This window comes from Haliotis rufescens, unplaced genomic scaffold (assembly GCF_023055435.1).
Source record: "Haliotis rufescens isolate VD_foot unplaced genomic scaffold, xgHalRufe1.0.p SCAF_29, whole genome shotgun sequence".
Classification (NCBI taxonomy): Eukaryota; Metazoa; Mollusca; class Gastropoda; order Lepetellida; family Haliotidae; genus Haliotis; species Haliotis rufescens.
In genome coordinates, this window is record NW_025963990.1 from 1,328,461 (window position 1) to 1,342,224 (window position 13,764).

The 13,764-nt window shown below is 40.3% G+C and overlaps 2 protein-coding genes across 2 annotated transcripts in view; both read right to left on the reverse strand.

Moving 5' to 3' along the window:
- Positions 1-13,764, reverse strand: part of LOC124125168 — a 225,518-nt gene that overhangs the window by 92,181 nt on the left and 119,573 nt on the right. The gene's annotated exons all lie outside the window — the stretch shown is intronic.
- Positions 1-13,764, reverse strand: part of LOC124125166 — a 148,882-nt gene that overhangs the window by 53,856 nt on the left and 81,262 nt on the right. The window contains exons 57-74 of the mRNA XM_048402759.1: positions 13,308-13,517; positions 13,117-13,159; positions 12,673-12,836; positions 12,026-12,199; positions 11,600-11,809; positions 11,380-11,422; positions 10,583-10,752; positions 10,103-10,276; positions 9,684-9,893; positions 9,471-9,513; positions 9,143-9,303; positions 8,562-8,735; positions 8,092-8,310; positions 7,346-7,388; positions 7,032-7,192; positions 6,198-6,377; positions 4,032-4,238; positions 1,184-1,226 (exon numbers count right to left, since the gene is read on the reverse strand). Of these exons, the coding sequence (XP_048258716.1) occupies positions 1,184-1,226; positions 4,032-4,238; positions 6,198-6,377; positions 7,032-7,192; positions 7,346-7,388; positions 8,092-8,310; positions 8,562-8,735; positions 9,143-9,303; positions 9,471-9,513; positions 9,684-9,893; positions 10,103-10,276; positions 10,583-10,752; positions 11,380-11,422; positions 11,600-11,809; positions 12,026-12,199; positions 12,673-12,836; positions 13,117-13,159; positions 13,308-13,517 (2,629 nt within the window). The remainder of the gene's footprint in view (positions 1-1,183; positions 1,227-4,031; positions 4,239-6,197; positions 6,378-7,031; positions 7,193-7,345; positions 7,389-8,091; positions 8,311-8,561; positions 8,736-9,142; positions 9,304-9,470; positions 9,514-9,683; positions 9,894-10,102; positions 10,277-10,582; positions 10,753-11,379; positions 11,423-11,599; positions 11,810-12,025; positions 12,200-12,672; positions 12,837-13,116; positions 13,160-13,307; positions 13,518-13,764) is intronic.

Consider the following 13,764-nt stretch of genomic DNA (forward strand, 5'->3'; position numbering starts at 1 on the left):
GGCAGATTACCCGTCAACACCAGCGACATCCGTTTCTAACTGCAAGTGAAAGTGCTCGTCAGACCATAGGAACACATAATCGACACATAAGCCGGGACACTGTGATCCGACGTCTCCGTTCCAACAACCTCAGATGTCGCCGACCAGCAACTCGTCCTGTTATCCAACCACGGCATCGACAAGCACGACTTCAGTGGGCACAGGGTCATCACAATTGGCGTCATCGTGAGTGGAGGCGTGTCATCTTCTCTGATGAAAGTCGCTTTTGTGTCTCCCATGCAGACGGAAGAATCAGAATTTGGCGGCGTCGAGGTGATCGTTTTGCTGACAGAAACGTTGTGGAAAGGGATCCATGGGGTGGACGTAGCGTCATGATATGGGCAGGGATTGGACTTAATGCGAGACTTGGACCCATGTGCTTTCTGAATGTTGGTCAAGATCGGGGACACGGCGTCACTGCTCAGCGGTATATCATCCAAGTGATCAGACCCAACGTTGTTCCATTTTTTGCAAAACATCAACAACACATTTTCCAGCAGGACAACGCTCGTCCCCATGTTGCCAGAGCTACAAAGGCCTTTCTGCAACAACACAACATCCGTGTTCTACCGTGGCCAGCCCTCAGCCCTGATCTGAACCCCATCGAACACTTGTTGGATGAGGTTCAAAGGCGTCTGCACAAAGTCCCTACAACTGCCGATGAACTACGCACAGCTGCTCTGGGTGTGTGCAGGAGGATCCCTAGGGCCTTCACAAATCGTCTGATCCACTCAATGTACAGGAGATGTGTGGCAGTGATCAATGCTAATGGTGGTCACACCAGGTATTGACTGACATTTTGGGTATTGACCCGAAACTGTGTAAGCCCTTAACATTTGAAAAAATCCACTAAACTGTCTTAAGTCAATTTTTTGTCAATCTTACCCTATTAGAATTTCTTGTCTTTACTGTTGAAAGTAAATAACATGTATACTGCATACTCGACTTGCGTTTTCTTTTGCGTTTGAGTACGCGAAGCCGTGGTGTTATGTTGTTAAATGATTCCTCAAGAAGTACGTATTATAGTTTGTATCAAAGATCTGTGCAAGTTACAGGAGTATTATGGCCCCAAAGCACGGATGTCTGAGTCTATATGTATCGCAGCAGTTTCAGTAAAATGAACAAACTAGTATCTGATACTTACACCAGCCGTGTCATATCTCCCAGGATGAAATGTCCTTCTGTGCCTGGAATAGAACGGGAAGTATATTGAATACACAAAGAAGAAATTGGAATTTAGCGCTGCTCTGATAGGTATTTCAGGTTCATATGGATAAACTCGAACAACGTTTAGATGAACAAACGGCCTACGTGAACATGAACATTGTAAAGATAACGTAACCACTCTCCTCAACACACGTCTCGAATAAATAATGGCAAAATAGGGAAATAATGAGAGCACGCCGAGTAGGATCGATAAAAGAAGGTGAAGCCCCGCCACCTTATTGTCAAGTTTGCATATTCTGATGACAAGATTCAGGCACTCAGTCACTGCCAGACATTTCGTCAAGAGAACATTGGCATCTCAAACAATCTGACAAATAGTCAAAGACCGACTATTGCAGAAATGCGAAGTCGAGGTTTATTTGCATTTTTCAGGAACGGCCGCCTCCAGATGAAACCACTGAATACAGGTGATAAAAGGAAAATACTGACTGCAGCAAGAAGATCTAGGTAAATAAGACGGAACACAGCCGGACCCAAGCAATAACGTGGAGGAGACGGAACAACCTCCACTCAGCAGTACCGGTGACGCTTATGAATAGTGGTGCGGCCCTGGTTCAGAGAAGCCTCCTGCACCAATTCTTAAGACTTCTTTAATAGATGAGCATTTACTTACACAATATCTTAAAGTTTTAACCTGGAATATTAATGGCCCATAATCTAAACTTGATGATCTGGATATACTGAAATATTTATCAGAGGTTGACAGTTTGTTTTTACTGGAAACATTTAGTGATAAGTTATTATCAATTACATATTTATCAAAGTATATTCCTGATCTAGCAAATGCCATAAAAAGCCCGTCAAGAACGACTATCAGGCGGTATGTATGTTTTTGTCAAAAAGTCTTTAGATGCCTTGTGCAATCAAATAATGCTTGGTACTGTTAATTCTGTGGCTGTAAGAATAAACAAACGGGTACTGCAAAGGATACTTTCTTGATAGGTATGTATGGATCACCAGAGGGGTCCACATAAAACACATCAAGTGGGGAAAGCATTCATATTGAACTCCATGAATAGTGTCTGGTTGACAACCCAGAAACCTAGCTGACTGTTATTTGATTATCAATGAACACCAGAGTTGGACAAAGTAACAACCCTCCTCAGAATTTATCTGACTTTACCGGTAACTTTTTTCCTGTAGAAGAACCGGTACCACTTAAAATCGCAAATCACATGACAAGATTACCAATAGATTCGGAAGAATATTCATGTTATACTTTTAATCTATATATTCACAACGGTAGAGTGTCTGGGGACCCTGAAGGAGAATTTACCTTTATATCTGAGCAGGGAACGAGTGTGAACGATTATTTTATCCTTTGAGTTGACTCTTTCAAGTTAGTGAAGTCAATGCATGTAAACGGCAGGGTTGAAACGGATCATATGACATTAATAATGTCTCTTGTTCTTCAAGAAAAGTGACCTCAAATTCCTAAGCAACAACATTCAGATATCTACAGAGATGATTACAATATACTTTGAATGTAACACAAGCTCATGTATATAGTGAAAACATCCTCTAAATTATTGTTTGACGCAACAAAGCTAGTAGGTATAAGCATTGTTTACGCCACCGAAAATCTTTTCCAGGTTGTTCTAAAAGCAGCCGACTTTATGAACAATTTACAGACGCTTCTGTCGGCTTTTTCATATTCACTGAAAACAAGCAAAGTACTGAACTCTCAATACTTTAAGACATTTTCTATTCAAAATAGGCGACTATATTGTGTTAAAATAAATAAATATAAGAGCATTTGTAGGCAGACATAGTTAACAGTTATAAGTACTTGGCTAGTTTCTTCTAATTTCAAGATGACAAACTGTATTGCTGATCTAGAAAATTGTGGAAAACGGGCTTTGGTGGAAATAAATATAAATTTAAATAAGATTGGAATGATCGATCCAAAGGGATACCAGTATTTTATAATATTTGACACACAGGTGTTACCAGTTCTTTAATATGGTTCAGAATTATGGGGTTACCGGCGGAATAAACAATTAGAACGAGTTCACATTTCGGCATGTAAAAGTTTATTAAGGGAAAACAAACACCAAATGCTATTGTCTATGATGAAAGTTGTTGATACCGCTTTTAGTCAATGCGCAGGTCCGTAATTTAAATTACTTGTTAACGAGAATGCACGAAAGGCTTATCCCCCCAAAGTATATAAAATTTTAATGTATTTCGACAACATTGGTCATAATACTTGGGTAACATTTGTTCGCAACATTATGTTTAACTATGTAAAGTTCTTTTGCCAGAATTGTAATACTATTCCCAACTATTCAAATGTTAGTTGTGTACAACTCAGGGTGATTTATTAAAACGCCTTTATGTATATTATGCATACAAAAAAGATATGACGTCGTAAACTACATGTTATTTGTTTCATTGTATTATTGGCATTGCATTTCTTGTAGATGGGCCAAAAGGCCTTCAAACAAATAAGCTATTTCTGACTTTGACTCATGTGTCGGCTTCGTGTTGGAAAAAAACCCACAGTGACAAAAATCGTAATTATATAACTTTATAATGGAGTTATATATCTCAGATATGGTTATGTCCTTTCCAGGATCATAATTAGGCTAAACTTGACATTGGAAACCCTGAACAGTGGATTTCGGCAGGTAATGGGCAGAACTCCCAAATGCACAGTGGATTGTAGCGCATTAGACCACTTTCCTACCCTGAACCCATTGTGACAAGGGAATGTACCAGCAAGTGTAAAACTAATTCTGTTGATTGTAGATGTAGCTATTTACCCAATTCATACTCCAGGAGCGACACGGTGTACGATAGTTTTTCTATAGTCATCGTGATCTGAAGGTTGCAAACATCCACATCAAATTTGGCCTGGATGGTCCTCTTGATGAGACGAACATCGACACAACAGTCTACAGTAGAACAGTTGGAGGCCAGGTGACATCGTACTGAGTCTGGTAGGGATGGTACGGCTTGGCCTCTACATTCTGGAAACACAGAAATACACAATTACAAAGACGGTTCTTTTATGCTCATGTACAATGTTGAAGCTTTACATGCATTTTGGTTCAGCTGTTGTGGTAGATTCGGGTTCCAAATTGATTGTATTGCGGTTAAATCTACAGGTTACTTAGCACTAGATTGAAAACACAGTATGTTTATCGCAATTGTACCATGACAAAATAAAACGAACTATTTGGTGTCAACGAAGATATTGATTGAAGCGACATCGGTTGTGTTCAGTGATTTGAATCGTTTTGGAATCTGATTTAAGGAAACATCGATACTAGCCTACAAAAAATGTATAGTGCTGTATATCATCAAACATTAATGTTTATATAATAACACTTTACTCGCAAATTTTGTATGCATTTAAAGTGTGTATTATAGATACTTAGGTAGCAATTTTAGAAAATTGGCACCCTTAAAGAAAATTAAGTATGCCTTGCAAGGTTTAGTTCTACCCAGCACATTGATATTTGATGTCACGTCGTTCATTGTGACGCAAAGAATATGACGTCAGAGACGGATTTAGAAATGCGCCAAATTTCAAGCTCACTATCGTCCCAAAAACTGTCGTCGCCCAGCACCAGAGAATCCAGTTCAAGATGGAAACAGAAACGAATCAACGCCTTCCTACAGAAGATGGACAAAGAACATCTGTGGCTGCAAGCCAACACACATAGACCAGTACACCCACTACAACTCCTGTCACCATGAAGCCATCAAGATATGACAAGCCATCATCCGACAGGCAAAATCCATTTGCCATCAGTTCACTTCAACAACAGTCTCCAAAACCTTCAACAAGACCCTCAAGAGCTCCGAGCCCAGACCCAAACCTTCCCAATCGAATCACCAACCATGGGCCCGTCAGTCATCACTTTTCCCGCATCATAAAGAGCAATGTCAACATAGATGTCACCTTTACCAGCAACAAGACCATTAAGACACATTAACGAGCCAATGGCCGAGGCACCACCAGCAAAGATATCCTGCAACTGTGACCACCAATATATTAGAGAAGCCCATGGACCTCTCAACACCAGACTAAAACCTCAAAGCACACCAAACCTCTGTCAACAAACTAGACCAGAAATCAGCAATTTCCGAACACATGATCAAGAACCAAGACCATTAAATCAGGTGGAAAGCTACCAACAACAGGCGTCAAGGGAAACCACAAGTGGCATCAGGAGAACCGTGATCAGGGAACACATCTGATATTCTCAAAATTCTCACGTCGATTATCTGTACCTTTTCTCCCAATACCGATTGTCATATCTCTCCTACTTTTGAATGCGATCATTTGACCATTGCGTTCATCTGCTTTGCCCAGCTATATCTATGGGGAAAAACTCACAAGACACTTCCCGCTCAAAAATAACGTCGTCCAATTTACGTCATCAATTTGCGAGCGCATGTTCGAATTCCCGGAAATCACGTCATGACAGAACAATGTTTTATCCTGAAATGAACCATGGTTCGTTCTTCATTTTACTTTTCTAATTTTCGCATAGCTCTCTGCATCCTGCATTCAGCTGATGCAGGAGTAAGCATGTACTCAGAAACGTTGTATTCCTCATTATAAAGAAGCTGACACCCCAAAAATCTTACTCTCATGTTAGAATTTCCAGAAACCGATTCTTCTTCTTCACATTTACAGCATGTTTGAGTTTATGAAGGGCGTAGTAGGCAAAAGAGTTCAACTGACCGTTGTGTCCATTACGTTTATAAAAAATCTAGGTATTTAAAGTCGTTTAAACCATTCACAAGCAGTAGATCCCAATAATTCTAACAGGATGACGATTTAGTCCTTCATCAGTTATGTTGAAATCATCAACAAATTTCTTCTTCTACTTCCCCCCTCCCCCACAAACAAGATGCGAACCAACATTTAATAAGAGACAGAACGGAACAACGTCAGTCCGCCTAAATACACTTGCCATTATTCCAGTTGTTTATCCCAGCAGGGGAATATGGACTTGCTGACTGGTCACAGGCTGGACCCAGGAGGTACTGAGACACCCCGAGATCACCCAGGAGCTGAGATATCAGAGTATCCGTGAGAGAAGACACGGTGGAGGACAGCCCCTTGCCTGATGCCCAGTTGGACAATGAGAAATCTGAAAAAAACACATGGTCACAGATGGTCCAAATGATGACCTGAGTATGACGAAAAAGCAAAATGACATTTTGCGGACCCGGGTGCAAGGTTACTACCTGGAGTCTCACACAATATATGAACATGATTCAACGAAATTCAACACAGATCACAAGCATTGACCTATTAAAACAACTGATTCCACAATTGCGATGTACAACAGGCCTGCAAACTTGCCTGAGACATCAAACTAACACAATGTGAAGCTTTTCGACTATAATGAACATACATATTTTCTTGCCTGCTTATTATTGCTAGGTAAATCAAGAAATGTGCGCTTGTTCTGATTTTTGTGTGGATAGTTTCCATGTGACAAACTGGAAGTGATAAGTTGCTAATTGACAAGTCTCTCCAAAAGGATTTTTACATTGACACATGACGAGTCGGCAATGGAAATACGTTGCTCGTCACGATCATGAAGGTCAAGCTACACAAAATAATTGACTGTTTATTTTAACCGTCTGATATTGAATACCTGAACATGTGCCTGCCCATTAAGGCCTTTGGAGAACTGAAGAAAAGGAATGTCGATTTGGTACTTACGAAAATCATGATGTGATGAAAAATGATACATAGGAATCAGAAAAAAGATGACACATATTTATTCAAGCCTTACTTCTCCGTTTCAGCATGGCCTCCCAGTCACACAGGGGTTGTGGTGTCTTGACTTTGTCAAGGAAGGTTTTGGAGAACAGACACTCGTTCTGTTTCAGACACACACTGACAGCTGCTGTCACCTCTATTTTTTTCTCAGACTGCAGTCGGTTGATTGAGTAACTGAAACATCATAGTATCCTAAATGCATCTATATGTACGTAAACGTTACACCTTTGGTGCATGCATGTAGAGTAGATTAACATTGTATGTGTTTTTGTTGTATTTTACTTAATCCTTGTTTTTTAAATCAACAAAGGCGACATCAACACTTACTCTACTCGAATGACACCTTTCACATATAAATGCTCCTCTGTCCCTGTAAACAAAATGAAAGTATGTAAATATGCTCACATTTGTTTCAGCACATTTGTTTCATCACTAGGGAAACCTCGTTCAATAATAGGGGCGGTCGGGTAGCCTAGTGGTTAAAGCGTTCGCTCGTCACGCCGAAGGCCCGGGTTCGATTCCCGACATGGGTACAATGTGTGAAGCCCATTTCTGGTGTCCCCCGCCGTGATATTGCTGAAATATTGCTAAAAGCGGCGTAAAACCATACTCACTCACTCACTCGTTCAATAATATAAAACGTTCAGACTAAAGTTGATACATAATTTACACTCGAAGACGAAAGCTCGCTTTCAAAGGTTGTAAGAACAATCTCCTAGCCGCGTCACACCAAAAGATGGTGGTTATTGTTACCCTGCCTTGTGCTCGGCATTAAGGGGCTGAAACAAGGACTAGTCGTCTCGGAGTCAGTATGCTGTGTCTGAATAAGGTATCCACTATAAACTCAACATAAGTCCGGACTAGCAAGTGCAAGCAGCCACGCACACACGCACACACGCACACACACGCACACGCACACACACACACACACGTGCATGCATTTCGTTAAAAAATCCCATTTGACGTATGTCATATCAGATCATCATAATGTATCCATTATTACATGAATCACAAAACAATATGACACAATTTCCAGATTTAAAAAAACCCCACCAAAACATGTTAAGCCATACCCCACTGATAATCAAACAGCATTCGTTTGTAGACCAGATTTTCCACGCCCACTGTCAGCTGATAGGTGCACAAATCAACTGTCAGGAAAACGTTGAAGGCACGTGACAGGAAGTCGATGTAGATGCAGCAGTCAACGGCGGTGCAGATGTCAGGCACGTGACATGCCATGGAACCAGGGAGTTCTGGGAGGTTCTGGTCAAGCCCAGGAACTGGACACTCTGAGAATTGTATTGGAAACCATTACCATTAATAAGCCTCCAACTGTTTAGTTGGGTCATTTAGGAAATTTTACAACTATTGAAAATGTTTGAAATTATAAATTTAATCTATTATTGATATCAGTTTTGGATGCTATATAAGATATAATAAGATGCTATCTATAATACTTTTTTCAACAAATGAATGTCGTAAGAATATTGGTTTCTGTTTTTCATACCGGGTCAGCATAACCTAATATTCCGGGTCTTACCGTTGTTCCATCCAGTGACAGTAGGCACATAAGGGCTGCTTGTATTTTGACACTGTGGTGTCTTCAGATACCCTGCTATTTCCAGCCTCTCAAATAGTTTGGCTGCCATGACTGAAGTGAGACTCTCTGATCCAGTGGACTTCATCTCAGACAAGAAGTCAGACAGAGAGAAATCTAGGAGGAAAGATGTATTATCATGAATATCCATATTGGAACTGAAGATTATTGAGGAGTGCCATTACATGTTTCATTGATCCAGGAAATACAAACAAACGAGAACTACGTGGAATTTCAATAAGAAACCGTATTTGATGTCATAACACAACAGCCAATTGATTTAAAATATATTTCAACATGTTGATGAAAAGCTTTGGTTAAAATACCATGATAATTACATATTTTCAATGAGCCTTACAATGATATTGAAAAACACATTGCAATCATTATAATATTCGGCCTCACTTGAGAAAATAGTTCTCACAAGTGTAGCAATTGTAGCAATTGTAATTTAGTCCTCACAGTCCTACGTCTGAATGAAAAGTCAGGATACATTGTTAATCATCCAGCAAGCATTATCAAACCTGCAAGAGCTGCTGTACTGTCCCAGTCACAGACCAATTTGGGAATCTTGACGTCCTTCAGAGCAGAGAAGGAAATCAGACACGAATCCTCCTCAAAACAGACACTGATGTTGAGGTTCATCAGGAACTTCTTTTCCCCGAACAGATCATCGATCATGAATCTACAAAACAAAAAAACAAGTGTAGCAATAAATTATGTCCTTAAACAGTGAACCTCGAAAGTCAAGAACACCTCTGATTTGAAATTTTGGCCGTATTATTACACCTCCGACAAATATTAAGGTTTCTTAAAATAATAGTAAATTAGCAATTTTATATCAATGCTTACTCTACACGGATTACGTCCTTCAAGTTGAAGTGTTCCACAGTCCCTGTAACAGAAACACCAGTTATTTAAGACATCTCCACATGTCGATTTAATAACTCGGCGATATACTGTTACTTCCTGCTTCTGGATACTAGAATATCCTATTTCCAAACTTATGTCTATTTCGGGATATATTTTTATCATTCACAAATGGCAAAATGACATCTTGCTCACCCCATTTGTAGCTTGACAAGGCCCTGGTGAAGACGAGCTTCTCTATGCCCATGGTGAAGGTGTAGGTGCAAGGGTCTATTCCTATCTGGACGTTGAAGGATCTCCCGATAAAGTCCACGTCAATACAACACTGTATGGAGCCACACGGGTCTGACAGATGACAGGTGACGGAGTCTGGTAGTGTGGGCAGGGTGAGACTGGCAGGGCAGTCTGAAAATATAAAACACAGTGAGTGTGTGTTATCACTCTTTGTCAGTATCAATGTCTAAAGGTGGCGTTTTTATTCAAAGGAGGAAATCAATAATCGCCCCGTCACGTTTGTGTCAGTGAGTGGATTTGTAAAACACAACGATGATTACATGATCCCAAAACGATGTTTAATGTTTATTTTACAAAAGTTCATCATTGAAACAGCTTACCCTTCTTCCAACCCCCAACTGCTCCAGCATAGGGGGGCAGGCTCTTGTTACACTGGGGGTCACTCAGGTAGCCTGTGAGACCAAGTCTGTCCAGAAGTTTGGACACAGCTAGGCCGGCCAATTTCTTGCCAGATGGGAGCTTCAAATTAGATAGCCAGCTCTTCAAAGAAAAGCCTATAAATGTAAGATGTGAAAGACATGCGATAATTTTGTAATATTCATGAACATGCGATAATTTTGTCATATTCATGAAAAAATTTAAGGACACAGCCATATGTAACTGTATATGCCACATCATGTAACATCTGTATACTTCAGTTACGTAACAATGTAGTCTAAATATATGTATGAAGGGTTATTCAACCTATACGTTAATCTGGTTGATTGGCACGTTAAAGTCCTGAGTTCGATTTCCTACATAGATAGTCCATAAGATGATCACAAAACTGAATCTAGTCATACAAGTTGTTTGTGTCCTACCGTTGCCAGTCGAGGAGAAAGGGTTGTCCCAGTTCCACACCAGTTTAGGGAAGCTGATATCTGTGAAGACAGGTAGGCTGAGAGCACAAGGCTGGTCTGCCTCAAAGCACAGCGATAGTTTCAGACTCATCAGATACTTCCAAGCATGAACAAGGTCGTCAATCTTGAAACTGAAGAGATGAGGTGTACACACTATTGCAACTCGAACATATGCACAAGCTTGTGGTATTGCTGGACGATTGTATGCACATAACTGTAAGGTGTTTTATCTTCATTAATTGACTTTACTGCGTTAACAAAGTGGTTATCAACGGCCGAAACACATGGTCATCCCCATGTACACACAAGAGACCGTAAGACTGTGATACAATGCGAGTTGAGATAGCACTAGGATCGTTTTGAGGAACGTAGGTCCAAGGTATTATATTCTATTTGATGGTTTAACCAGACCTAAACATTATGCAAGCACTTGCATACTACACATACATGTACAAACTTTATGCTAAATAACAGATAGGGCAGATCTTGACACAAACATGGACCACGCTGCATGTAACCCTGACGTGGTATCCGAGTAACATCAACTGTCATGGCAGTACTGTCAGAATTTCCTTGTTAAACAAAATGCTCAATATGTACCTTATGAAAGATTTTGCATTCATTTTCAGGATCGCATCATGTGTTTCATCTACTGTGTGGAGTCACCTGACTTCATGTCAAGCTGAAGTGTAAAACTTAGTTCCCCATAAAAAATGTAATAAATGTACAGTTTTTGCACAATTAATAATTGAACTCACCTCAATCTAACGACGCCATTAAGGTTGAAATTTTCCCATTTACCTGAAAATCATAAGCAAAGTGTTGACTTACTCGTAAATTTAAAAAAAGTGTGTATTATATGACATATATGTCTCTGTCAGTAAAACTGTGTACAAAGTATGTTCCTATACATACACTGCTATTCAAAATATACCTCATACATCTGCATGATGTTCATGTTGATGCAAAGAGACTTACCCCATTTGTAGTTGAACAGTGATATCTGAACGGTGAGTTTCTCGATACCGACGGTCAGGACAAGGTTCCGTGGGTCCAGGAGGATCTTGAAGTTGAAGGACATCCCCAGACTGACCACATCCACACAACAGTCCAGTCCAGTGCAGTAGTCGGGTATGTGACATGACAGGCTGTCCGGTAGGGTTGGGAGGGTCATTGGTTTTGGACATGCTGAAATGCCATAGAATACCCGATTATCCGATTAAAGCAAATGCCCAAGTGTATTATATGCAGTACATAAGCTGATTTCTTGACATGTTTTGAAATGCTAAACAACAGAGGTTCCTACTCGTACGTATAGTAGCATCGGTATTTCTCTTCATGTGAGTAATTGGATGAGAATAATAATTTGCAAGGCTCCTGTACATGCGTTCTGGAGCCATTTACCATTATTCCACCCTGTAGCGTCCGCCTTGTATATCCCCCTCTGTCTGTCACACATTGGGTCCAGGAGGTACTCAGAGATGCCCAGGGCCAGAGACAGCTGGAACCGGAATGCTGAGGTCAAGACTTGACCAATGTTCAGATTGGTTTTGCTCAGCCAGTTCTTCAGGGAGAAACCTGTGCATAATAAGATAGTACTAGTGTACATGCATAACCACCATATCATGTTAATGTAGAATATACAATAACAAACTGGATACAGTGAGTTTACGGTAGAAATCTGCATTTACCATTAGATTTGGATGTAAGCCACAGTGGTGTCTTCTTATATTATCGTATCGGATCTAATCATATATTGAATTACATGCTTAAGCAAAATAATTATCATTACTGTAGGCCATGGGAATGTCTTCTAGGGTCTAGTCAACTGATACACTGAGAAAATCAAACCAGGTTTATCATTAATGTAGGCAATGGTCATGCCTCTTTTTGTTATTGTTTCTCGAGTACTAGTCTATTGTTACATAGGGATACTCAAACCAAACGGAGTTATTTACTACACGATACTCAATGCACGATGCGTTGGATATTCCTTTCCACAATGTAGTTCTTATGTTAACTGTTGTAATACCCAATGTCCACTGACTTACCTTTTAGGGACAGTGTTGAGTTCCAGTCGCATCCAGGGTTTGGGAATCTGGCTTGGTTTAACACAGGTAGGGTCACCAGACACTTCCCTCCAGCCTCAAAGCAGGCACTGATGTTAAGACTGACAAGGAATTGTTTCTCTCCCTCGAGGTTGTCGATGGTGAAACTGAACAATTACAATTTCGGGGTTGTCCAAACTTTTGAAACACAATGTACTTTGATAACAGTAAGTGATGACTCACAATCAGCACTTAATTTAAGACTGATTAGGTTAGAATAGGCAGGTTTACTCCCGGCCGTATTCGATCATCTTCCCGAGGCAAAAGAGTTAACTGACTCTAAAAGTCCAGTTTCCGACTTTTGTAGTCAGTTAACTCTCTTGCCTCGGTATGTATTCGATAAGCAGTAACTTACTTCAACGTTATATAAATATTTGAATAACTTACCCTGCTCGGAATATTCCCTTCAGATTGAACGATTCAGGTGTTCCTGAAGAAAGACAAAGGAAAGTACTTATTTGAAAAGTATATAATGGCACATTGACCGTTCCTAATAACAAGAGAATATTGGTTGTTCTGTCACCAAGGCTTATAATAACGTATACATCATTTTGTGAAATACATCACATTCTGCCTACCCCATGGGTAGTCCAAGAGCAGTCTGCTAAACTCCAGTTTCTCTATGGCCAGTGTGAGGGTCATCTTGCACATGTCCAGGTCGACCTTGAAATGGACATTCCGACTGATGAGAGGCACACTGAGACAACAGTCTATTCCTGTACAGTGGTCGTGGAGACTGCAGGACACAGAGTCTGGTAGTGTTGGGAGTGAAACCTGTTTTGGGCAGTCTGTAACAAAACGCGAGTTAGGAATAAATATCACTTCATTTCACTGCATAACTGTTTCCGGCCAAAGGCTTCCACAATAGCAATGACAGTTGGCCTACCGGATGATGAATTAAGATCTATACATAGACCTTCAGAGTGGCAAAATAAATATCCCCAAGATTGAATGACAAGAGAGATGTATTCAACGTTCCGATTGTTTACTGTTAGACACTATTCAAGCAGCTCCAGCCTTTCACACTTTTACAAT